Source organism: Mizuhopecten yessoensis, unplaced genomic scaffold (genome assembly GCF_002113885.1).
Source record: "Mizuhopecten yessoensis strain PY_sf001 unplaced genomic scaffold, ASM211388v2 scaffold4259, whole genome shotgun sequence".
NCBI lineage: Eukaryota > Metazoa > Mollusca > Bivalvia > Pectinida > Pectinidae > Mizuhopecten > Mizuhopecten yessoensis.
The window spans coordinates 213,337-238,699 of record NW_018405455.1 but is presented as its reverse complement, the minus strand read 5'-3'; the positions used below and the strand labels follow the sequence as shown (position 1 = coordinate 238,699).

At 35.2% G+C, this 25,363-nt stretch overlaps 3 protein-coding genes across 4 annotated transcripts in view; all 3 read right to left on the bottom strand.

Annotated features, from left to right (window-relative positions):
• LOC110448767 (MAM and LDL-receptor class A domain-containing protein 1-like) overlaps positions 1-1,682 on the bottom strand; it is a 63,414-nt gene extending 61,732 nt beyond the window's left edge. For both annotated transcript variants that reach the window (XM_021495187.1, XM_021495188.1), the window contains exon 1: positions 1,472-1,682. In XM_021495187.1, coding sequence (XP_021350862.1) covers positions 1,472-1,645 — 174 coding nt within the window. In that variant the 5' untranslated portion in view covers positions 1,646-1,682. The remainder of the gene's footprint in view (positions 1-1,471) is intronic.
• Positions 1,654-20,969, bottom strand: LOC110448771 (tolloid-like protein 1). The gene is made up of 9 exons (XM_021495198.1): positions 20,837-20,969; positions 13,574-13,734; positions 11,812-11,910; positions 10,005-10,103; positions 9,039-9,119; positions 7,874-7,975; positions 7,234-7,321; positions 3,861-3,996; positions 1,654-1,666 (listed from the first exon to the last, which is right to left on the bottom strand). The coding sequence occupies exons 1-9, from the start codon at positions 20,916-20,918 to the stop codon at positions 1,654-1,656; spliced, it is 861 nt and encodes a 286-aa protein (XP_021350873.1). The 5' UTR covers positions 20,919-20,969.
• Positions 20,970-22,895: 1,926 nt separating this feature from the next.
• LOC110448770 overlaps positions 22,896-25,363 on the bottom strand; it is a 9,515-nt gene continuing 7,047 nt past the window's right edge. The window contains exon 2 of the mRNA XM_021495196.1: positions 22,896-22,939. Within this exon, the coding sequence (XP_021350871.1) occupies positions 22,896-22,939 (44 nt within the window). The remainder of the gene's footprint in view (positions 22,940-25,363) is intronic.

Below are 25,363 nucleotides of genomic sequence, written 5' to 3'. Positions count from 1 at the left end.
TATAGAATACAGTGTGATCATGTATAATTATCACATAGCTCCCACAGGGATAAAATTATAGAATACAGTGCGATAATCTATATCACATAGCTCGCACAAGGATAAAATTATAGAATACAGGGCGATAATCTATATCACATAGCTCGCACAAGGATAAAATTATAGAATACAGTGCGATAATCTATATCACATAGCTCGCACAAGGATAAAATTATAGAATACAGTGTGATAATCTATAGTTATCACATAGCTCGCACAAGGATAAAATTATAGAATACAGTGTGATAATCTATAGTTATCACATAGCTCGCACAGGGATAAAATTATAGAATACAGTGTGATAATCTATAATTATCACATAGCTCCCACAAGGATAAAATTATAGAATACAGTGTGATCATGTATAATAATCACAAAGCTCGCACAAGGATACAATTATATCCAGCTGCAGTGGCCTTTTACTCGCATGCTTGTGATGAGAAAATTGTTCTCAAAACAAATCCTGAAAACACAGTGTGATAATCTATAAGTAAAACTGTAGTACATTGCTTAGAGACTACCACAGATCAGTATCTCATTCTATTAACTCATTCACCCCTATAGACACATTTTAACTCTTCCAGTTCAAAGGTTGGGATAGTTCATCATGAAATTTCAGGGGCGAGCGAGTTAAAGTGACCTTATTATGATCAGAGATCTAGAGTGCGAGTCCTGGTAAGAAAACCCTCATCTATTTTTGGTATACTGGGAAAATCTTGGAATTTGAGAACAGTGGCCTTTTTCCAGCAATTTTTAGTCAATATCAAAATTAAGAGTCGCCATTCTATGTAAAATTAAATGAAAATTGGAACATTGAGGTCAATTTCAGTTTTGAGGGGTCAATGGCCCCACAGTCCCCTCCAGGATTATCCTTGGTATATGTTGTCTATTATTATTCCACTCAAGAGCCCGTTTTTATCCTATTATCTGCCAGATGTTCGCTGTTGGCTATTAGAATGTGTTGTCAAGATTTTTTTATCTTCAGGTTTTCTTTATGCAATGCATGCTCAAGTTTTACAGTCAATTTATACCCAAGTCCAGTGTACCTACCAATTATTAAATCTACTGTAGCTCTGAAAAGGAAACATCGGCGTCGGATTTATAGATGAATGGCAACCTCCTCAAATTTAATTTGATTCAATTTCCTGCATATATTTCGTAACCACTCTTCAATTTAGTGCCAACAACCTAATAGTTATGTTGACGATTTGTTTTACCAAATACACCGACTTGTTGCTGAATTGTTTTGACACTTGATCTGGCGAGTGTCCCATCTGTGCTAGAACAATGCAAAAACTTAGGTCTTTCACATATGATGATCGCAAAAATATAGTCCGCTTCAATTAAATTCTCTAATTTTGGGTCAAAATTCATTTTGTTTAGCCCAAGTAAATCGCCCATTATACGGTACATCTGCTAATTAAACACTTACCCAAAGACTGTATTGTAGAACAGACTCGTGGTCATAATTGTTATTGTCAAGTGTATTATCTTTGGCCATGTTGTTATTACCGCGACCTCCTCTGATGTTGTCCCATAGCATGGTAACGTAGTTGTCCCTATCGGAGCGAGACTGTTCGTGCATCTGACCAATGGCGTGGCACATCTCGTGAATCACAATGCTGTTCTGTAAAAATAACAAGACCAGTAACTACTGCTAAACAAATCTCGCAAGTATTTCAATTTCCATACCCTCAATAAGTTCATCCTACTGAACCGATATGTTTTCCTGAAAACCTACTTGAAGTATTTATTTACGAAGTTATCCAATTATTTATTATAATATTGCGATTAATTCTAACAATGAAATTTGTTTCAAGCCATTTTATACCAAATTATTTCTTCTTGCAAAGTATATTAAAGACAAGAGGCCCAGGGGCCTTAATAGCTCAACTGGTATTTTATTTTTCAATTTAAAACCTGCTGAGTACCATTCAGGTTTATCAAAGGAGTACAAGAAACAAAGTTGCAAAAAGAACTACATATAAATCTGTTTTGGTGGGTAAGACAACAAGAAAATGAGTTTCCATGTTATGTCCCAATTTCCCTCTATTTCCCCTATTGGGCTTCACATGCACCTTTTCCTTTTTATACAAATTAAACAAATTGAGTTTTTTTCCCCTAAGCATGCTTCAGATCACATTTGGTTTAAATCCCTTCATTTGTACAGAAGGGAAAATATTTTCCTTTATTTACCCTAATGGGTCCCACTCATCTGCCCCAAAGAAGGGGGTCCATATACCTCAGTTGAAACAAAATTGATTCTTTTGTCCCTAAGCATGCTTCAGACTGCATTTGGTTTAAATCCCTTCTCTTGTATAGTAGGAGAAAAAAATCCTCTATTTCCCCTATTGGGCCCCGCCCCTATGCCCCCAGAGGGGCCACACCCTCCGTTTATACAAACTTGAGTCTTCTTTGTCCAAAGATGCTCTAGGACAAATTTGGTCAAAATCCTTCAATTGGTTGAGAAGAAGAACATTTTTAAAGATTTACCTTTTTTCCCCTTATTTAGCCCCGCCCCTCTGCCCCGAGGGGGGGCTATACCGTCCGTTTATACAAAACTGAGAACCCTTTGGCCAATGATGCTCCTGACCAAGCTTCAGACTGCATTTGGTTTAAATCCCTTCACTTGTATAGTAGGAGAGAAAAAATCCTCTACTTCCCCTATTTGGCCCCGCCCCTCTGCCCCCAAAGAGGCCACACCCTCCGTTTATACAAACTTGAGTCTCCTTTGTCCAAAGATGCTCTAGGACAAATTTGGTCAAAATCCTTCTATTGGTTGAGAAGAAGAAGATTTTTAAAGATTTACCTTTTTTCCCCCTATTTGGCCCCGCCCCTCTGCCCCCAGGGGGGTTATACCCTCCGTTTATACAAAACTGAGAACCCTTTGGCCAATGATGCTCCTGACCAAATTTGGTCAAAATCCTCTGAGCCATTCAGGACAAGTAGCATTTTAAAGGAAAAAGTTGACGGACGCCGGACGCCGGACCCGGACGACGGACGACGGACGCTGCACCATGGGATAAGCTCACATGGCCCTTCGGGCCAGGTGAGCTAACAAGAAAACCGCATGTCTGCATTTTGGTTTTCCTTTCAGACCCAACATTCGTTATTTGTAACTTAGGACACTGGGGAACCTTCATGGGGAATTTGAGCAAGATCCCTCCAGTACTTTCTGAGGAATAGCGATAACAAAAAAAAACTAACAAGTTGACCGCCTGTCCGCATCCTGGTTTTCAGATCAGTCAAAATTTAATATGCATAACCAAGAACTAAGAGGAATTCTTATGTGAAATTTTAGAAAGATCCCTTCAATACTTTGAGCAATATTCAATACGACCACCTGCGGCCATTTTGGTTTTCCAATCATCCCCAAAATGCAGAACATGGAACCACGGGGAACCTTAATGTGAAATTTGAGAAAGACCCCTCCTGAACATTCTGAGAAATAACACTAACAAACTTTCGTTCTCAAATTAAAGATGGCTGGCTGTCCGCCATCTTGATTTTCCTTTCAGTCCCAACATTCGTTATTTGTAACTTGGGACCATGGGGAACATTCGTTATTTGTAACTTAGGACCATGGGGAACATTCGTTATTTGTAACTTAGGACCATGGGGAACCTTCTTGTGGAATTTGAGAAAGATCCCTCCATTACTTTTTGAGAAATAGCACAAACTTGATCTTGGTGAAATATGATCATGGTGAAATATGATCCAAGCTTGAGGATTCTGTCAAAATTAATTGAATTATTGTGCAGAAACAATCAACAAAGCACAGCAAAGTATGCAAACTAATTAGGTGCAAAATTTACACTAACCTCTCACTGAAAAAACTTATGTAAGAATCATGTCCTAGTACATTTGAATCAGTTTGAGCCTTGGGTAAAAATTGGACGCAGGTCTTGGTTGCCATTTCTGCTATTGCTGTTTCGATAACTGTTTTCTCGGCACTTGCTGAAATGTAAATAAATGCATGGTAAGTATTTTGTATTGTGATTCAAGACTATCCCCCTTATATCAATCAGTACACTAAATTAAGAGTCAAGTTACCAATTTTTTTTTAATAACCAAGAGTGCAGTCAATTTACTGTATACTGGGAACCTTCATGCTGTGTACTAATTTATATGCTAGCATTGTGGAAGACAAGAAAAGGCGAAATTTAAAAAAAGGTTGAAAGTACAGAATTTTCATTCCATGAACAAGTCATGCATCAATACCTCCGCAAATAACAATTATCTCATCAAAGACTTGAGATGGCTCAGTAATTTAGTGACAGTAGGTAATAAACTGAAGTCAAAGATTCAAATCTTGGTCTTTTTCAACCGCAATTTTACTCTCAGAACACTGCTTTTTATTTTTCATCTTCATTAAACTTATAAATTTCTGCAAGGTATGTTTTCAGATTTTATTTGAAAAAACTAAGCTATACCAGAAATAAAACAAGAGGCACAATGGGCCTGCATCGCTCACCTGGTATAAATCTCACAATTATAACCTTAAAAGTGGACTAAAATAAAGCTACAGGCAGAATATCAGTGTCTTGACTTAAGTCATTCAGAAGAACCTGTTTAACGATTTAAACACATTTGACCCCTGTGACCTTGAAAGTCAAACATGGACTATAAATTGTACAAACTTTATAGCCTTCATCCCAGAATGCAACTTGTCAAATATCACCACCCTAATGGCCCTATACCTTTTGTTAATTGAGAAGATGACTTTTTAAAATTTATGCACTGTGGACCATATGTGACCTTGAAAGTGTGTCAAGGTCATTCACATGAACAAGCAATCACCCTGGAAGCTTAAGTTATTCAGAAGAAGTCGTTTTTTAGTGTTGTTAAGACAAATAACCCCTGTGACCTTGAATATGGGCAAAGGTCATTCATTTGAACCAACTTTGTAGCCCTTCATGCCAACATACTTCAGGCCAAATATCATCACCCTAGGCCTCTTGATTATTTAGAAAAAGTTATTTAAAAGTTTAAACATATTTTACCCCCCTTTGACCTTGAAAATGGGCAAAGGTCATTCATTTGAACAGACTTGGTAGCCCTTCATCCCAGCATGCTACTGGTCAAATCAGTCTGGGCCTCTTAGTTATTCAGAAGAAGTTGTTTAAAGTAAAAAGTTGACGGACGACAGACTGACGAAGGACGCCGCACCATGGCATAAGCTCACTTGGCCCTTTCGGCCAGGTGAGCTAAAAAAAAAAACTGTTTTCAAAGCAGTTATTTTGTTGTAATGGAACCCATGAATTAATGCAAATTGTTTTGTTCATTCACTATCATAATAAACCAAATAATTCTTCAAAAATAAGGTAATTTATATTGAATTCATTGTCTTGGGAGGAATTACTTTGGAGGATTGCTGTCCCACTGCACCGTGGGTTTTGGTATACACAGTAACCTCCCCTTAATTTCTGTAAGGATCCCTGTCCCACTGCACCGTGAGTTTTGGTATGCACAGTAACCTCCCCTTAATTTCTCACTGTTCAGCCAGTTTAAGAACAGTAGCTTAACATGAAATCATAATAAGGTAATTTATATTGAATTCATTGTCTTGGGAGGAATTTCTTTTAAGGATTGCTGTCCCACTGCACCGTGGGTTTTGGTATGCACAGTAACCTCCCTTTAATTTCTGTAAGGAACCCTGTCCCACTGCACCGTGGGTTTTGGTATACACAGTTACCTCCCCTACATTTTTTGGCTATAACTGTAACACAATAAGGTCAGGTCACTCATTGTCAGCCATTTAGAACACTAGCTTAACAATGGGAAGTCCAGGGTCTGTATTCATGAAATCATTTTCAAGCTCAGGCATGGATTCTGTGCTCAAACCAAATTTCTTGCAACTCGCATAAATCATGTCAAACGATCAAAAGTCAAATGCAAACTTTGAAACAGTATTTAGCTTTAAGTCTCTTCAAATATATTTTCCAAATCATTGACAAACTAAGATTATTTTTATTTATTCATAACAGGAACAAGTAAGACTCGAGCACAAAAGCCATGCTTGAGCATGAGAACGGTTTCCTGTACACAGGCCGGGAAGTACTGAGGGTCTGTATTCATAAAGCCATTCTCATGCTCAAGCATGGATTCTGTGCTCAAATCAACTTTCTTGTGACTCGCTTAAATCATGCAACAACCAAAAGATCAATTGTAAGTATTGAAAAAAGATATTTTGGCTTTTAGTCTGTCCAAAACTGTTTTGATTATTGAGAAAAAAAATCATTTTTTCAAATTCATCACGGAATAAGAAAATCGCCTTGAGCACAGAATCTTGAGTTTGAGCACGAGAATGGTTTCGTGAATACAGGCCAGGGGTTCAAATCCCTTTCTAGCCCCTATCAGATTTGTACACTCGGGGGAAACTGATGTGGATTGTATTTTGATTATTTTATCTGTATTATTGCAGAGTCAACAAGGTATAGTTTACTTTTCAAAATGATTTATCAAAGCAATAAATGCATATATGGTGTATTAAAAAAGTACTCACAATGGACCAATTTCTCAAACAGTAGCATATGTTTAAAGGGCAGAATGATCATGTCGCAATTATGATCATCCAAATTTTTGTCAATTTTTTCCCCCTCTTAATTTCATCCGGGGGTCTGACCCCCTCATTAAACCACGTAATACTGTACAACGCGTTTGTAATAATGTTTATTATGGTATTTGTGTTTGTAATTTTGAAAATTTTGCGACACATACATGCCAAAACTTTCCGGTGTAAAATAGGGAGATCAGTGAAATTTTGCAGCGAGATTTGGTTGAAAAAGTTTTTTTTTCTGCTGAATTAGTTAGAAATTAACGAGACATTGAAAACAGAAACAATATTGCATATTACATTGTATGATTTCATTTATGTTATTCTTAAGCCTCTAATTACTTCGTTGGAATCTATATGGAAGATTTATGGATACTTTATAAGAATTTTAGGGAGGTTTACACATGACAATGTATTACGATCCGGATATAGCCATCAACATTTAAGAGAAATTATATCCCAATAACTCCACTATGAGCAACTCTGTACAACCATCGTTATTGAGAATATGTTGAAAAAACAAAAACCGACATTTAAATCTTACAAGATTTTTTCTGAAATAACTCTTGCGAGTCTTGCGCTCAAATCATTAGTTACTGCATGCATGTCAACAATAAATCGATATACTTTTTACTCACAGAAATCACTGCTGATTTCGTATGGTACAATGCCATTGGGCCAAAAAACGTTCGTGTTAGTGATAAAATTTCTCTTTTCCTTGCCTGGCTGGAAAACAAAAGTGGAAAAAAATCTTAAAAGTTACTGTCAAATATTATCTTGCTGTACAGCATTTATAGAATGTTTTATAATTACTGTATCAATTAAAAAGTATTATAAATCTATAATTTAAATATAAATCACTTACTTTGTGCGAAATAAAAAGCAAAGAAACAATAAGAAATTCAATACTAAACAAAATGCACTTACAGTAGGTCAAGCACATGTCTCCTTTTTTAAACATTAAAAAAAAGAAATTCTGGTGCAAGAAAATGAACTACAGGTATAGCAACAATGCCATAGAAAAAAGTTTTCAGGAATATTACAAGTATTCTTGGTCATGTGATAAAATGTTACTTTAATTTGCTTCCACATCCGAAGGAGTAAAGAAGGATGTCCAGAAAGAGTAATCGGCTCTGCAGAGCCTTGCAGAAATGTAAAGTTCCTTTAGTCCATTGATCGTTTATTGGCCTAACAAAATACCGGACAAGGCCGATGAGTCTGGATAAAACTATTGTGGGTGCACATGGTTCTACACTGCAACAAACAAAGAGGCCTTACATTTTCAGACTCTAAGCCTAATTCTACTTTCTGCTCATGTGTCAGCCTGTGGGAGTCCATTCCATCCTTCTGTGCTTTGTAAGCTTGGTTCAATCCAGCACCCTAAAATATAATGGAGGCAATACAAATGTGAAATGTTGCATTTCCGAACAATTCCACACAGAATTTAATACAGAGTAGCCTTCCCTTCAGTATAACAATCTGAAGTCTGGGGTTCAAATCTCTGAACATATTTTTACACTCTGAACACTTGATTATATTTTGTTAATTTCATACTTAATCATTTTGCAAAAAAAAAGTCCCACATGGTATGGTTTTCCTTTTAAGAAATAATTTCAATTTGTTAAATCCATGGTCATGCAGGAATATAAGACTCTTTCATGCCTAAGAGTAAAAGATAGGGAAGGTGTAAAATGTGTACGAGCAGTCCCAAATCGATGTCGATAATTCAGCTATGCTGTAAGCGTATGTACAATAGTTGTTATATATGAACCGCAAGGACTTGATTCAGCTATGCTTCGTTAAATACTTGGTCATAGATGTGAGAGAGTCTATGAGCCCCCTCATCCCGATTTAGAACTGGCCCACTGCAGTGTATTCCAAGTTTTAAACAAAGTGTAGGTGAATAGTCATTTCGGTACATATATAACTATTGTACATATACGTTTCCAGCGTAGCAGAATTGACATCAATTTGTGGACAACTCGTACACATTTTACACCTTTGTGGGCATACGCTTCATTGGTCATTTGTCTGATGAACGTGACAGTGTACATATCGCACTAGTCATCGAAACGTCACATAGAAACACTTATTGGTTGTGTAACAAGAACATTTTCATAATGTTTCTTTTGGGTTCTGAGATGAGGAATGTAGCCCCATCTTGCCCTACCCCCTGACCCCCACCCATCTATTTTTAGTAAGCGACCTTGATGCAAGACATTTTTAAACCACTATTGCACATCAGCATTTATGTATATGTAAGAGGTCAGAGAAAAATAGTCAAATATGAAGAAAATATTGGGAATATGCAAATGTACTATTGGGTGAAGAATAATGAGACAGAACCTCTACAAAGATTCTAGATCTTAAGTTCCCATATTTATATATAATCATGATAGATTATTAGTTGCATAATTAATGTTGTAAAAAATTATGATCATACCTGTTCTTTAACTCCGTTCTTCTCGTCCAAAAAGCTGTTCAGCAGTGAAAACAGTTCAGGGTTATCTTCAGGTTCAACTTTCTACAAATTTAAAATAGTCATTACAAATATTAACTCATGATTCCCCCCTGAAGGCACATTTGAACTCTTCCAATTCAAAGGTTGGAATAGTTCATTATGAAATTTCAGGGGGGTGAATGAGTTAACAATACAAATGTTAGAATGACATAAGCATTAGTCCCACTGACAAAGTCTTCCAAAAGTTGTAGGTCACAGGTGGGCGTTACGATTGTTTTTTGTTTATTATACCCCTATTGTTATTTTTTCATACATGTAAAGGTCATGCATGGTAAACTTTTCCGTCCAGAAATGTTTCATAGTTTCCGTTTTTTGGCGGTGACAGGCAGTGGTACGGAGATCCTTAATGTTAGAAATATAGAACAAACAATAATTTCTATACAATTAACTCTTTCACCACTGTAGACCATAATAGACTTATCCATATCAATGTATGGTAGAGTCTACTAAAGTTACATAGAGGTGAAAGGGTTAATATGATAAACACATGGTATGTCAGAATTACAACCTAATTTAGTGAATAAGGTTGAACAATAACATGGGTACATTATAATGTTAAATTCCCTTCATCAGAAGATGGAAACATTGTATGTGTAACGTCAACTTCTGTACGTCGGAATATATTTTACTTATTTGAACTAAACAAAGCTTCTGTGATTCCATATGAAATACATTTAACACATAAATATTGATAAATTTGGACTCTTATAAACAAATTGATACTTGCTTCGTAATGCAAAGTCACCTGAACGTGATCTTAACGGGACGTTGTTGGATGTTCTATTGTCATATCGGTAAACGGGAGTGATGCAAAAATCTAATTTTAATTAGACTTGCAAAAATTTCTGAAGAATTATTTTTGTATTAAAAGTAAGTGAATAGCCTCACTCCATCAATCTCCGCCCCATGTCCACCATCTGTGTCCAACAAAGATCTTCCTTGTAGGTCTTCAGCTTCTTCCAATTCTTTTTCCTCCTTTCCCTGCGACTGAAAAATATATATTGATCACTTAATGTAAAAGCATCAAATTTTTACAGGGTTAAATTTTTGTGAAATTGTCCATTTAAAAATCATTTGAATTCTACATATGTTTAATCTGGAAATACAAATATATCATAGAAAGCGTAGTAAATTTTTAAATCAAACTTTTCTAATCAAAAGAAAACTAGTTCAAAATGTGATGTGTTGAAATGTAACCAGTTTGACTTTACACTCTGCATAATGTTATTTTACAGTGAAATTATCAACAGATGAACCAGCAGTTATAGTGGAAATGTTGTTCATTACATTACCGATCCAAATTATTATATCATACGGCCTAGTCCGAATTATTCTGACGTTTTATCGACTTTTATAACGGTCCGTCGTCGATTAACGTCAGAACTCCGGCCCTCTATATATAATATGTCGGAAATAAGCGAACCGTTTTTATTGATTGTATTGCTAGTTTGAGACATGTTATGCATGTTCATCTTGTGCATAAATAGATCTTTCGATCCGTGTGCGACGTGTGTGAAAGTGATGATTTGTTTCTAAAATATCAGTTTGAAGAGCGACCCTGGCGCTGGTCGCTTATTTTCCGCATATTATAGAGGGCCGGAGTTCCGACGTTAATCGACGACAGACCGATATAAAAAGAGTCGATAGATAAAATGTCAGAATAATTTGGACTACATGCATATGGCCATGTCATATATATGGTAATAAACTTGTGTAACAAAATTAAAACCTAAAGGTGCTGCGATTGGTGAAAACCTTGAGAACACTCCTACGCCACTACAGGTGCTACATTGATTTACTAGTCTATATACCACATGACACATTTACTGTTATTTTAAATGAATTGGAAATGTTTATTCTGTCATTATTATTTGTATTACATTTAAAACTGTTCATTATCAAAACAAATCTGGAACTACTTTGTACAGGGCGGAATGACAATACGTACTATGATCAGAGTACTTTGGTTTTGCCCCATTAAGAGTCAGCCGATATCATATAATTGTGTTCCGACGTTTTTGTCAAATTATGAATGTTATGTGATAAGATTGAATCTTACACTGTTAATTGTCCATGTCATATTGAATTCATTAAAGTAAAACGAGTTCAAAAATTTGATACAATTTAACACTTGGCTCGTGTCATATGAAATTATGAAACTCCTTTAATAAATTATAATTTATATAGACATGGACACAGGTGCAAGATCCTCTATATATACAATATAGCTTAAATAATCCAGCCACCTAGGGTGTATTCATTTATGTCGAACTGATTTAAATGCCACATTTCTGGGTTTAAATCCTGGCGGACCTGCAACTGTTTATGTACACCTTGGAAGGCCTTGACAAGGCTCGCCCGAAAGCAGCATCAGATTACTAGGTCCGACCTTATTTCATAAACCAACAACAACTCTGGTCCGAAGCGAGCCCTTCATTCCCAATAAAAAGTGACTAGATTACTGTGACAAATTTGTAAAGAATTTACGGCCAATATCAGTTGAAATCAATCTGGATATATGGTGGTACAACCAGCATTAAAATTGGCTTCCTTAACTCATTCACCCCTAAAATTTCATAATGGACTATTCCAACCTTTGAATTGGAAGAATTCAAATGTGACTGCAGGGGTAAATGAGTTATTGAAGTTCAGGTGTACATGCATGTATGAATATATTTAAATCCAATTGTCTTACTTCCTCTTGGTCACTTTTTTTGTTGTTAAGATTTTTTTCAAGAAATCCTCTGGTTTCCGAGTTCTCAAACAAGCTCAGGGAATTCTCCATCTCTTCCTCCTTGAAATCAATTAACAGAAATGCATTAAACAAGTTCTTCAACTATAAACCAAAAGAGAACATGGTTATCTCCCCACATTCATCTGCTACAGTTCAAAATCCAAAGACAGAACTGGATTATCTCCCCTTCTCAATATGAACTTGATTATCTCCCCGTGTTCATCCACTACAGCTCACAATCTAAAGACTTAATTATCTCCCCTTAACCATACACCACATATCACACTTTATTCATGTGCCACAGCTCAAAATCCAAAGAGAGCTGGATTGTCTCCATTTGGTTGTCTGCTATACATCTTGAAATTATATTTAAATGCTTTGTGTATTACTCAACCTGGTCATGCTTCCAAATACAATTTGCTGTCGTGATCACACAAGAGTACGCCAAAGGCAGGATTACAGACATTATCTCCCCTGATCAATCCCTACTTTGGCGGGTTTACAGACATTATCTCCCCTGATCAATCCCTACTTTGGCGGGTTTACAGACATTATCTCCCCTGATCAATCCCTAGTTTGGCAGGTTTAAAGACATTATCTCCCCTGATAAATCCCTACCAACAGGTTCTTACAATTCTACAAATATGTTTATCAAGTTCATTGGCTTGGTATGCATTCCTTGACATGACTAAGTATAGGCTCGCTGGACAGTTTAATGGCTTGGTATGCATTCCTTGACATGACTAAGTATAGGCTAGCTGGACAGTTTTATTACAAATAAAATCTGTAATATATAGATGTATGTCTCAATTTTGCAATTTTGTTCACATGAAAGAATTCGCCGTAGGGAATAATTGGAAAGAAAAATTCAAGATTAGATCCGACTGCTTGTGCTGATGACTGATTTTGGACTTTGTGCAAATGAAATGAGATTTTCTTTCCTGGCAGATTAGTGAAAAATGAATTAATAAATATACTAGATTCATGCACATTTATAATGAAATTGGTACATTTCAACTTCGGACAAGTAGGTCTTTGAAAGCCCTTTCCCAAAGGACGAAAAACTATTTGTATGGGTTTTAAATCTTGGGGATGACATCCCCCAACTATTCAGAATTGCGAACATGCATGTACAGAAAAAAACCCATTAATTTTAACTGGTTTTTTCACGCCATGTTTACACGAACAACAATCACAAAATAGTTTCACTACATGTATTCAGATTTTTTGTATTAACTTACTCGAACTTGCATATTCCTGGTACTATTTAAGATGAACTGTACTATTGTTTCACATTGACTGCTCATCACTGTTTATATGGTGTGATATGTTAATTTTCGTGTTCTTATCTTGGAACGGCCTGAACTTTGACAAGTTTCTTTGTCTGCACTGTTGTAATACTTGTTTGCCCATACAGAAAAAAATAAGATAATGTGCACCTTCAAAACTAGTAGCTTTCAACCTTCACAGGGCTCTTCAGGTTTGTTTCACAAAATACACAAGGTTGGTGGACAAACTAGCACAGTTTTACTGTGACCTGATGAGACTAGGTCTTGGTTTGTTTGAATCATATATACTTATCAGATATCCAATTTAAAGATTTATCCTTCAACCAAAATCCCCTCAAAATATGAACACGTTATTAGCTTGGCTGTTTCCGAGATACATGCATATATTTCAGAAATCAACATTTATCTTTGCAGAAAAATTTGACAATAAATACCTCGGCAATGTCCAATTCTTTGAATTGTTCCGGTTCTTCATCTTCCTCCACATTTCTAAGTGTACTGCGGAGTTCATCAATATGGGTATCGGCTAATTTTTGGAGATTTTCTTTCCGCAAAAGCTCTATTATTCTCTTGATGTCATTTTTTTCTTGATTTACTGTAAAAAAATTGTTTTGAGTTACGTATACAATGTACATCAAAATGCAATGAAAAGAAACAATGTGCATCTTGTTAAATCCATTCACCCCTAAACTCACATTTAAACCTTACCGAATTAAAGTCTTGGCAATGTCCAGTGAAAATATGTAGGGGTGAATAAGTTCAATTAAAACAAAGTCCTTATGACACTTATTTCAAGTTGCACATGTATATTCACCACTATTCAGTTATAATTTGTTGGGAAAATCATATTCAAAAGTTGTGGACTAGTGAATCACCTAACCTAACTGGTCCTTTGGGCTTGTGAAATTTTTTATTATAAAATAAGAATATTTCTTTTTAAAATTTAGAACACAGCTTAAAATATAATATATTGCATGATAATTGTAAAAAATTCCTAAAACTTCACCATATTTTTATGGCAGTAATTACTTCATAAGCCCCTACAGTCGATTACTTCTAATGTTTCGTGCTGTAGATTGTGCGATGTGTCCGTATCAGGAAATCTTGGACTAGTTACATTGACGAAGGACTAGTAAATAATCTATTCATCTAGTCCTGTGGACTACCAAGCAAAAAAAGTTTCTGTCTAGCCCTGAATTAGTCCTCAAAATTAAGGCGAGTCTCACAGGTAAAGCACAAATTTTAGTATCAAATATCTATATCCCAACAATCATCGATAATATGTTCTGCCCTTTTTTTGTTAAAATTAGAAATAAAGTCAATTTACTGTCAATGGACTAGTTTAAAACATTTAAGAGATCCTAGAAAAATCTTGGAAGACCGCCATAGAACGATCTTTATCAGATCTACAAAAGATGATCTTTTACCTTTGCTCTTTATGTTGATTACATATACTATATTTACTCATTCGCCCCTGAAGAGGCATTTGAACTCTTCCAATTCCATACCCAAACCTGTGTCGGAAATCCTAAACGAGAATTTGGTACATTAAGTTATTTCCTTAATTCTTGTAATGCTTAGTGGTGGATCCAGGTTTTTTTCAAAATGTCCAAGCCTGGTGTCTGGACCAGAGGAAACTCAGGCTACATTCAGTATGTACCTGCGGAATCCTGTATATCCTCTCGAGGGGGGATATAAATAAATAGCAAGTGTTTTCTTTACAAGTCTTACAATAATTGCAGTATGTATCTCAGCCGCTGCAACTACAACTTCCCCGCTCAAGTATAAACCGGAAATGGGGTGGTAGGTTAATCTTATACGCCGTTCCCCGTCCCCAACTAAAACCCCGTACAAGGAATATAAAGATACCTCAATATCTCTTTATTTTTAACGCGGTAGTTTATTAAAAAGAAAAATATACAATAATTTCAAACATTATTTTTTAAATATGGAATTCAGTTTTTTTTTGTTTTTTTTTAATTATCTGATATTTTAGAAATTGACAATTGTATTTCAGGGGGTAAAACTTTGCCGCAGTCAACCGTCAAAATCACGTTTTTTCACATATAATTAAAAAATTAGAGAGAAATAAAATTATTTTCATATATATAGAACAAAATACCCAGGGACAGTATATCACTATACGTCCCTGAACTACCTTACTGTTTATAATTATGCACGTTTCGTTGAAATAAACGATATTTCACATGAAATTGGCTTGGAGATATTACCTAAATGATCTTTATAGTTCTGGTACGGGGTTTTTAGTCCGTGAACGGCGTACAAGATTTATCTTTACAATAATTTTGATCCCAATGAGAGTTGTCTACCTTGAACTTTTCAGAGGGATATAATTTATACAATTGCAGCTATTTTCTTTACTATACCAAAAACGACGGAAATAAATTAAATTACTATATCAAATTGTCAATTTACAGTTCTTTTATGGACAACATTTCTCTCAATCATGTACACGTTGGACATCATTCCATAGGCCGCATACGCTAGTATATTTTCATATCCGGTTAGGCTGCCGTACGTTATCACGTGACCGCACATGCACTTCGTTTTATAGGGATCTTGATATTTTACAAACCACTTCATTTCGTAAATTGATGTTTGTAATTTACCAGACAACATCACACAACATCACACCGGAAAAAAACTGGATTGGAAGTAATTATATATATAATCACGTACTTAGATCCAATTCCGTGATATAATAGGCGAACATGGATTCCGGGAAGGATGTTTAAGTATTTTACATATTTATTTAATGATCACATGATGTTATCTTTTGTTATTGTTAAATTGTCAAAGTTTAGACATTTGGTATGCAGAATTTTTATGTGTAAGCCCATTTTTTTTTCTATGAACGCAACGCTCCTGCCATGACTAACTGGCATAGCTTAATTATCTATTGTTAAAACAGATGGCAGAACAATAATGGTCGCTTCCACGTGCACTGGGACCTGAGAATTTGTTACTTCTGACTGTATACATGGACCTAAACTAAGGTGTTTTAGAGTAATTTTACACCTTTTTGGGGATTTGTGGCATTTTTACCGAAAGTGAATCTAACACCGGGGCTCGGGGAATTTCTTTTAACTCCTTCGGCGTCAGAATAATACAACAAGAGGTCCCAGGTGAGATCCTTATAATATTTGAGACATTAAAATATCAATTACCACGGTTACATAATTGCCGCAGTGAGCCACGGAATGTATAATGTGTCTCCATATGATGCATGTTACATGTTCCCTTACGTGTAGTCACGTACCTGTGCGTGTACACACTCCGACACCCTATACGCTACGTTCCATATAAAATTATTTTTGAAATGACCCCGTCTAGGTATACGTCTCCTTGCTCCGTGCTAGGCCTACCCCAAAATGAGAAAGGTCTATTAATATTAGTACTTATATAGGCCTAACGATCCTCGAAATAATTAGATCGGACGAAAAATGGAAGTTTGATGTCAAGTTGCGTAAGCATGTTGTGATTAAAGAAATTTATTTACCGTCGCATATTACAAACAAAAAACTAGTCCGAATTATTCTGACGTTTTATCAACTTCTTTTATATCGGTCTGGCGTCGATTAACACTGTCAGAACTCCGGCCCTCTATAATATGCGGGAAATATGCGACCCGCGCCCGGAGCGCACTTCAAACTGATATTTTAGAAACAACTCGTCACTTTCTGGTCAGGAGACAAGTGTTGCCATATTAAGGTGCGTTTGAGTTATGAGGTCACGGTTTATGATTGCTGTGTGTGATGTGTGGATGGCTTTATATACATGGTTCTGGTCAGTAACACTTCGCCTACTAATGTATTTCTGTAAGTACACGTGTTCATCGGCTCTGACGTAACCTAAAGCTATATACTCCAGCGTAATTTGTGTACAGTTAAGTGAACTGGACATCAATCCCGGACAAACGAATCTTAAATTCAAGATAAACATCTTAGCTATAGCGGTTGTACGGTCAGTTAGATATTAAAACCTTCCCAGGCAAAACCCACTCGACCAGAAACCAATGGTGTTCATTATGACAAAATCTTTGTAATTCAAGAGAGAAAAGTTTTGAGCGTGAAAGTCGATGACGAATTTAATTATTTATCAAATATTTAAGTAACTACTTCAATCTTTCTTTCGGCTCGAGTGGTTACTGTTAAGTTGAGCACGTGTAAATCAGCCATGTCGACTCCAGTTGAGCGCGTGTAAAAAGAAATTTCAGATTTTCTTCGTGCTCAACTGGACTTGCCACATTGTCATATTTATAATAATTTCCTCTAAATGCTATATAATTATTTTATTCGTTAGTCTGGTCAGCAAAATCCAGTTTAATTTAGAAACACATCAAACGTATTGTTTAAATAAAAGTAGCATCAGCTGGTTAACTCCGCCCATACCTCGGTTGTTGACGTCACACAATTGCGACTCGTTCGCGGAAAATTTGCATATCTCCGCCCACATATGTAGTGTGAATGTCACCGTAGACTGTTAATAATCCTTGATTTTTCATTGTAAGGTTGTGCATCTCATGAAATTATCAAGACTAAACAAATGTAATACATAAATTATAGCTGTATTAATTGAGCTATATTTTCTAAGCTTTCAGTTTCAAATATAAAGAAAGTCGTACAAACCAGGGACTACACATCCCTGTACAAACCTACAGATTTTATAGTATTGCTGGCTACGAAAAGCATTCAGTTATAGGTATAATTATATTTTTTGGATAAATGCAAAATTACCGAATTTTTTAAATCAACATCTTTTTTTGAATAATACTTTTATTTGGCGAGTTTTGTAATCGAAATAGCGATAAAATCTTTAAATGTGACTGTTTAGTTTCCTTGTAGAAAGAAAAATCCGTGAAAAATAGCTAAAAGAACTTTTCAGATAGGTCGGTCAAGCTATTAAAGGTCTCTATAGCATTGCAATCATGAGTATTCCGATAGCTTTTCGTGTGTATTGCGGCGCCCACTGAATTGTTTATTCCCGGGGCAGCTGTAGCTAATATAGAGATCACGTTATCGATATTAGGTATATCATGTACACGTCATTGTGATGTGTTCACCGGGTACTACTCCGTACCACAGGGACCTAAGCATTTGTTACAGCTATATTTGGACCTGAATTTAATCTAAGGTATTCAGAGTAATTTTACACGTTTTGGGGGTTAACATAGACTTTTGGTAAAAATGCCAACCCCTATGATGATATAATATCTCATTGGGACTGGCATTCTCACCAAAAATTGATGTAAGCCCCTAAAACGTGTAACCTTACTCTGAATACCTTATATTTTAGGTCCAAATAAAGCTGCAACAAATTCTCAGATCACTGTGCTCCGTACAATTAGTTTCTGTATACTCGTTGTGAAATCGTATACCATAAGCATGGCTTTGTTGCACCAATACACATAAAACACGTCCATGATCAGCTGTTTATGATAGGTAAAATAATAAAGTCTACCTTGATAAAATAATACAATAATACATGTATTGTACGATAGTGACATGTAGGAAAGATATAGATTGTTTACGTCACTTACGATCGTGTACCCCAGATAAACGGAAGAACGTAAGGGCAATTTAGAACAAAAATGAATTTCTTTTGTTCTTTTACAATTTCCTTTGTTCTTTTATTGTGTTCTTAACAAATTTCGAGATACTTGATATTTAGACTTCATAGCTCTATATCTCCACTTCATAACTCAAAATTTTGATTTCGAAAACAGGTATTACACATACAATTAATATCACACATATTTCACATACTGTACGCGTTTACTTTAGACATAACTGTATTTACTATAACACACATTTACACGTTTATTAACTATAACAAAAGTATAACATGAGGTATTTGCCGTCATTTAAAATTGTCATTGCTTAATGTAAATACATTCGAATGAGTTCATTTTTTTTTCTGCAGTCACAATACATATGACCCAAACTAAATATCAAGGAATACCTGTCTTTTACTTTGAAATTTCGAGTTAAAAGCTCGCAATTTCGAGTTGGAAAAACGAGACTGCAGGTTACCATCTCAAAATTTCAAATACATAAGTCGAGAATTCTAGTCAGTAACGCGGAAAACGAAATTTATTTCGTATGGCCCTAATGCTATTCGTATACAAGAGTTCTCAATCAATTCCTTATAAAACCTTTGTTCATTATTTCATATACTCGTTGGAAAGTAATGCGAAACCGTTTTCGTGCGAACAAAAAATGAACTATTTTGATCCCCACGTCGTCTTTTGCTTGCATGTAAAACATACTTAGAAAGAACATAGAATTCATTTTTATATGAAATTTTGTCTGGAAAATAACATTAATGAGGTTAGCCGAATGCTCTAATGGCAGCTTTCCGGCCAGTTCCGTCAAGAGCTCGTATTCAATCGATCTTGGCGGAATTTGCCGAGGTATTGCGATCGAAAGGTACTTTTATCAACTTTCCCACGACCTTTTAATGACCTTTTAAACGCATTATATAAAATAAGCTAACGATTACGTGGCACATATACCTGTTAACAATTACTTAATTAGTTTTTTTTGCGCTCACGTGATCCTGTCGACAGCTACCACTTCCGAGTGGAGATAATTGCATCTATTGTTATCATTACTAACAACTTTAATTTTATTTCTAAACCAGCAGTCAGTCGAGGGACGATAAACGAGAGTTGAAGCAACACGGCTGGAGGACCTGTATCGTTATACTGCATTTGTAATTTTACACAAAAAAGTGAGAGAAAAAAATCAATGAGATCAATTGATCACAATACTTCGCCAGGGAAATAGAAACACTAATTTGCTTATTAAAACCGACCTAGTGGAATATAAGCATCATTCTATACGATTTCTGACTAATTATTTTGAATCAAGCTGGTTTATTTTCCGTTTCGTTTACAATTAAAGACGGTGGACACAGTTTTTTTTACTTGGTGTCGACAAACATGCCATGTGTTCCGTGCCTTAAAAGTATATTGTCAATGTCAAGTAATACGTCAACGTTTCCGTAGACACGAGCATTCTTTGTCACAAGGATATCATTTTACTACATACATATATTGCACAGGTGAAAAACAGCACCTGACGGCTGGCTCGAGCAGACGCGCCTTGCCAAGGTATACCCCGCGTTTAGTCAAACCACGGACTTGGATAACAAGAATCTTAATTCCGTGGTCAAACACAGTCTACACAAGTGTGACAGGTCCACTGTCGCCTAACACAGGGCTTTATTCATGCAAAATTGAATCTATTATTTTAATGGTTATGATACCAGGCCAGCACTAAACGTTAAATAGGCTTTTTGCCTATTTGATATTCTTTATTAGTAAAAACGATAGTGTCTTGAACAAATAACTTGAAGCCCTCATCACACGCTAAAACATACCTTGCACAAAAAACACAAAAAATAACCCAAACTAATCACTGTAAATAACCCCCTTTTTGACGCCTCACTGATAGGACCCCCTATCATTATAAGGGGGATAATCATCATTATTGATGGAGCCCCTGTACGCTAAAGAAGAAGACACAGGGACATGTGTACATGCGACATAAAAACGGGCGTCACCGTATGTGGCGTCCTGCATAGGTCGCATGTCCCTGTGAACGAAACTGCAACGTCGAGAACAAATGCTTGGCGATAAAAATACGTTAACATAAAATTATAACAAAACTTACCCTTTTCACCATCGCTCTGGAGGACAAATGCAGACATACAATGCAAGACTGCAACGAAACAGAGAACTCGGACAACCGACATCTTTGTCCCTTTCACTTGGGTCCGATACACCTGTTAATGATCTAAATCCGAACTGCGCGCGAGCTATTATATACCCGTCGCTCACGCTCGATTACCGATTACTTGCTATCTTTCATCTGATTGGTTGCATCACAAATGGAGACGTTTGATTTGTCAAAACTCAGTCTTCTCGCCTATGCATGCTGCACGTGATGATCACCTCCATGCAAATACTGTTTCACCTGTTTACAAGTTAGGTGATATTGGGCCACAGCCAACCTTTATACTTGTAAGGCCTGAACGTATACTATTTACAATTCTATATCTAAGTGACTGTCCTGGCCGTTAAATCTGTACGTCAAGACACACGTTTTCCACAGACAAATATTTGAATATTGCTTTATTAGCAAACCCAATGGAGCACACACATGGTAATAATTCAAATTATAATGATAAAATAGTAATTAAAAAAACACAACAATAAACAATAAATATTTTTGAATTTATATAATTTTACTAATTATTTATGAAATCACATATCTATTTGGATCTAGATAGGGAAAATAAAACCATTTGCATATTTTGAAAATTAACATATTTCTGGGCTTATGCACGTTTTTTTTTCCAGATTTAAATCTAATGACATAACTTCATTTCCCGAGCTCTTAACTCATTTCATCAGGTATGGAATAGCCATTTTGAGAGTGTGCATACAGATCTGCAGAGGTTTTTGTTGTATTCAAACTTGTATATAAGCGAAATATTTACAGAAAAATCTTGCTGCGTTTTATCGCAATTTGAAAACCTGTCTATATAAGACAAGGGTTTGGTCATTGTAACAAATAGCGAAAGAGAAAAGAATTAAAATCTGTCTGTACAAAACAGCTGTGATATCATCATTAAAACGCCCTCTACCGGACAATTAGGAAATCATAATTTCTTTATATACCGAACAAAGATGATATCATTACTATAAATAGCTCTAACAAACGTTCATGACATCATAGTCGAAACCTCTCTATACCGAATAATGGATTGTACATTACTGTAAATAGCTATATCGAACGTTCATGATATCATAATCGAAACCTCTATATATCGGACAATAGTGTTAATTACTATAAAAAAGTTAAACCGAATAATAATGAGGACATTCTCATGATCCCTCTATACCGGACGATAATGAGATCATAATGACAACTAACATACAATGATATATAACAATGGTGTGATCGTAATATCAATAGCTATAGCAGGTGTTCATTATATCATAATAGAAACCTCTCTTCACCGTACAATATTGTGATCACTACTATATACAGTTGTTCATAAGATCTTATTCAATACCTTTCTATATCGAATTAATGTGTGTTCATTGCTATAAATAGCTATATCGAACACTCATGAAAAATCACTAAAGAGGCCTCTTTATACCGGATAATTATCAACTATTATAAATAGCTCTACCGAGTGTTCATGAGATCATAATCATAATCCCTCTAAACCGGAGGATAATGAGATCATAAAAGCAACTTATATACTGAACAAATGTTCATGAGATCATAAGGGAAACCTCTCTATACCGGACAATTTTGTGTTCATTACTATGAATAATGATACCGAACGTTCATGAGAAAATAATCGAAACCTTTCTATACTGGACAATGTTACTGAAAAAGTTATATCGAACCTTCATGAGATCAGGATAGAAACCTCCCTACACCGGACGATATGTGATCATTACTATAAACAAATGTCCATAAGATCTTAATCAGAACTTCTCTATATCGGACAATGGTGTTACAATGCTATAAATAGATATAAAGGACGTTCATGTGACCATAATCGAAACCTCTCTATACAGGATTAGTGTCTCTATTGATATGAATAGCTACATTGTAAATCGAACGTTCATGAAATCGTAATAGAAACTTCTCTATACCGGATAATGGCGGGATCACTATAAATAACTATATTTTATCCCGCACGTTCATGGGATCATTTGAGAAACCTCTCTTTACCGGATAATGGCGTATGCATCACTAAAAAACAATTTTAGGAACGTTCATATGACTGTTCTATATCGAAACCTCTATACACTGGATAAATGATGTATTTATCATTATAAATAGCTATATCGAACGTTCATGAAATCATAAAAGAAACCTCTCTATACCGAATAATAGTATATTCATCACTATTAATAGCTATAAAGAACGTCCCTGAGATCATAAAATGAACCTCTTTATACCGATTGAATGGGGAATTCATTCCTAAAAATAGCGTTAACAAACGTTCATGAGATCATAGAATAAACCTTTCTATACCGGATAATGATGTATTTATTACTATAAATAGCTATAACAAGGATCATGAGATCATAAAAGAAACCTCTGTATACAGGATACTGATGTATTCACTACTATAAATAGCTATAACAAGGATCATGAAATCATAAAAGAAACCTTTTTATACAGGATAATAATGTATTCACTACTATAAATAGCCATAACAAGGATCATGAGATCATAATAGAAACCTCTCTATACAGGATACTGATGTATTCATTACTATAAATAGTTATAACAAGGATCATGAGATCATAAAAGAAACCTCTCTATACAGGATTGCTATAAATAGCTATAACAGGATCATGAGACCGTAATAGAAACCTCTCTATACAGGATGATGATGTATCCATTACTATAAATAGCTATAACAGGATCATGAGACCGTAATAGAAACCTCTCAATACAGGATACTGATGTATCATTACTATAAATAGCTTTAACAATGATCATGAGATCATAATAGAAACCTCTCTATACAGCATAATGATGTATTCATTTCTATAAATAGCTATTACAAGGATCATGAGATTATAAAAGAAACCTCTCTTTACAGGATAATGATGAATTCACTACTATAAATAGCCATAACAAGCATCATGAGATCATAAAAGAAACCGCTCTATACAGGATAATGATGGATTCATTACTATAAATAGCTTCAACAAGGATCATGAAATCATAAAAGAAACCGCTCTATACAGGATAATGATGTATTTATTACTATAAATAGATATAACAAGGATCATAAGATCATAAAAGAAACCTCTCTATACAGGATAATGATGTATTCACTACTATAAATAGCCATAATAAGGATCATGAGATCATAAAAGAAACCTCTCTATACAGGATAATGATGTATTCATTACTATAAATAGCTTTAACAAGGATCATGAGATCATAAAAGAAACCTCTCTTTACAGGATAATGATGTATTCATTACTATAAATAGCTTTAACAAGGATCATGAGATCATAAAAGAAACCTCTCTTTACAGGATAATGATGTATTCATTACTATAAATAGCTTTAACAAGGATCATGAGATCATAATAGAAACCTCTCTGTACAGGATAATGATGTATTCATTACTATAAATAGCTTTAACAAGGATCATGAGATCATAATAGAAACCTCTCTGTACAGGATAATGATGTATTCATTACTATAAATAGCTTCAACAAGGATCATGAGATCATAAAAGAAACCTCTCAATACAGGATAATGATGTATTCATTACTATAAATAGCTATTACAAGGATCATGAGATCATAAAAGAAACCTCTCTTTACAGGATAATGATGTATTCATTACTATAAATAGCTATAACAGGATCATGAGACCGTAATAGAAACCTCCCTATACAGGATAATAATGTATTCATTACTATAAATAGCTATAACAAGGATCATAAGATCATAATAGAAACCTCTCCATACAGGATGATGATGTATTCATTACTATAAATAGCTATAACAAGGATCATGAGATCAAAATAGAAACCTCTCTATACAGGAACATGATTTGTCAGACACTTTGGTATGGATATTGTGCATTCATGTTTTCAAATTTCATATTTTTATTTCACGCAGACACACGTAAGAGTGTAACAAGAGGTCACATATGTGCAAAAAATTAAGACAGTAGAAAATCTCAGCAAGATGTGAGAAGATTTATTCAGAGTATTTTAAGCATTTAAATTATTTTCGAACTTTTCTAAGAACCAACTTACATGTGACATTACACGAACATTACACACACAAAAATAAACCTTTCATCTTTGTAATATTAGGATACTTATAATAATGGTTTTGAATATGCAAATTTCTAAGTTGACATATTGTGGCGTGTTAGCTAAGATCAATTCGATCCTGACGAGGTAAACCACCAATAGTCCCTACTGGTATGGATAGAAAGATAAAAGTTAGATACACGAACCAATATGCTTTTTATCTTTTGGATTTAATTTGTGTATATAACGATGTGATGATGATGAATATGATGATGATGATGATGATGATGACGATGATGAAAATGATGATGATGATGATGATGATGATGATGATGATGATGATGATGATGATGATGATGATGATGATGATGATGATGATGATGA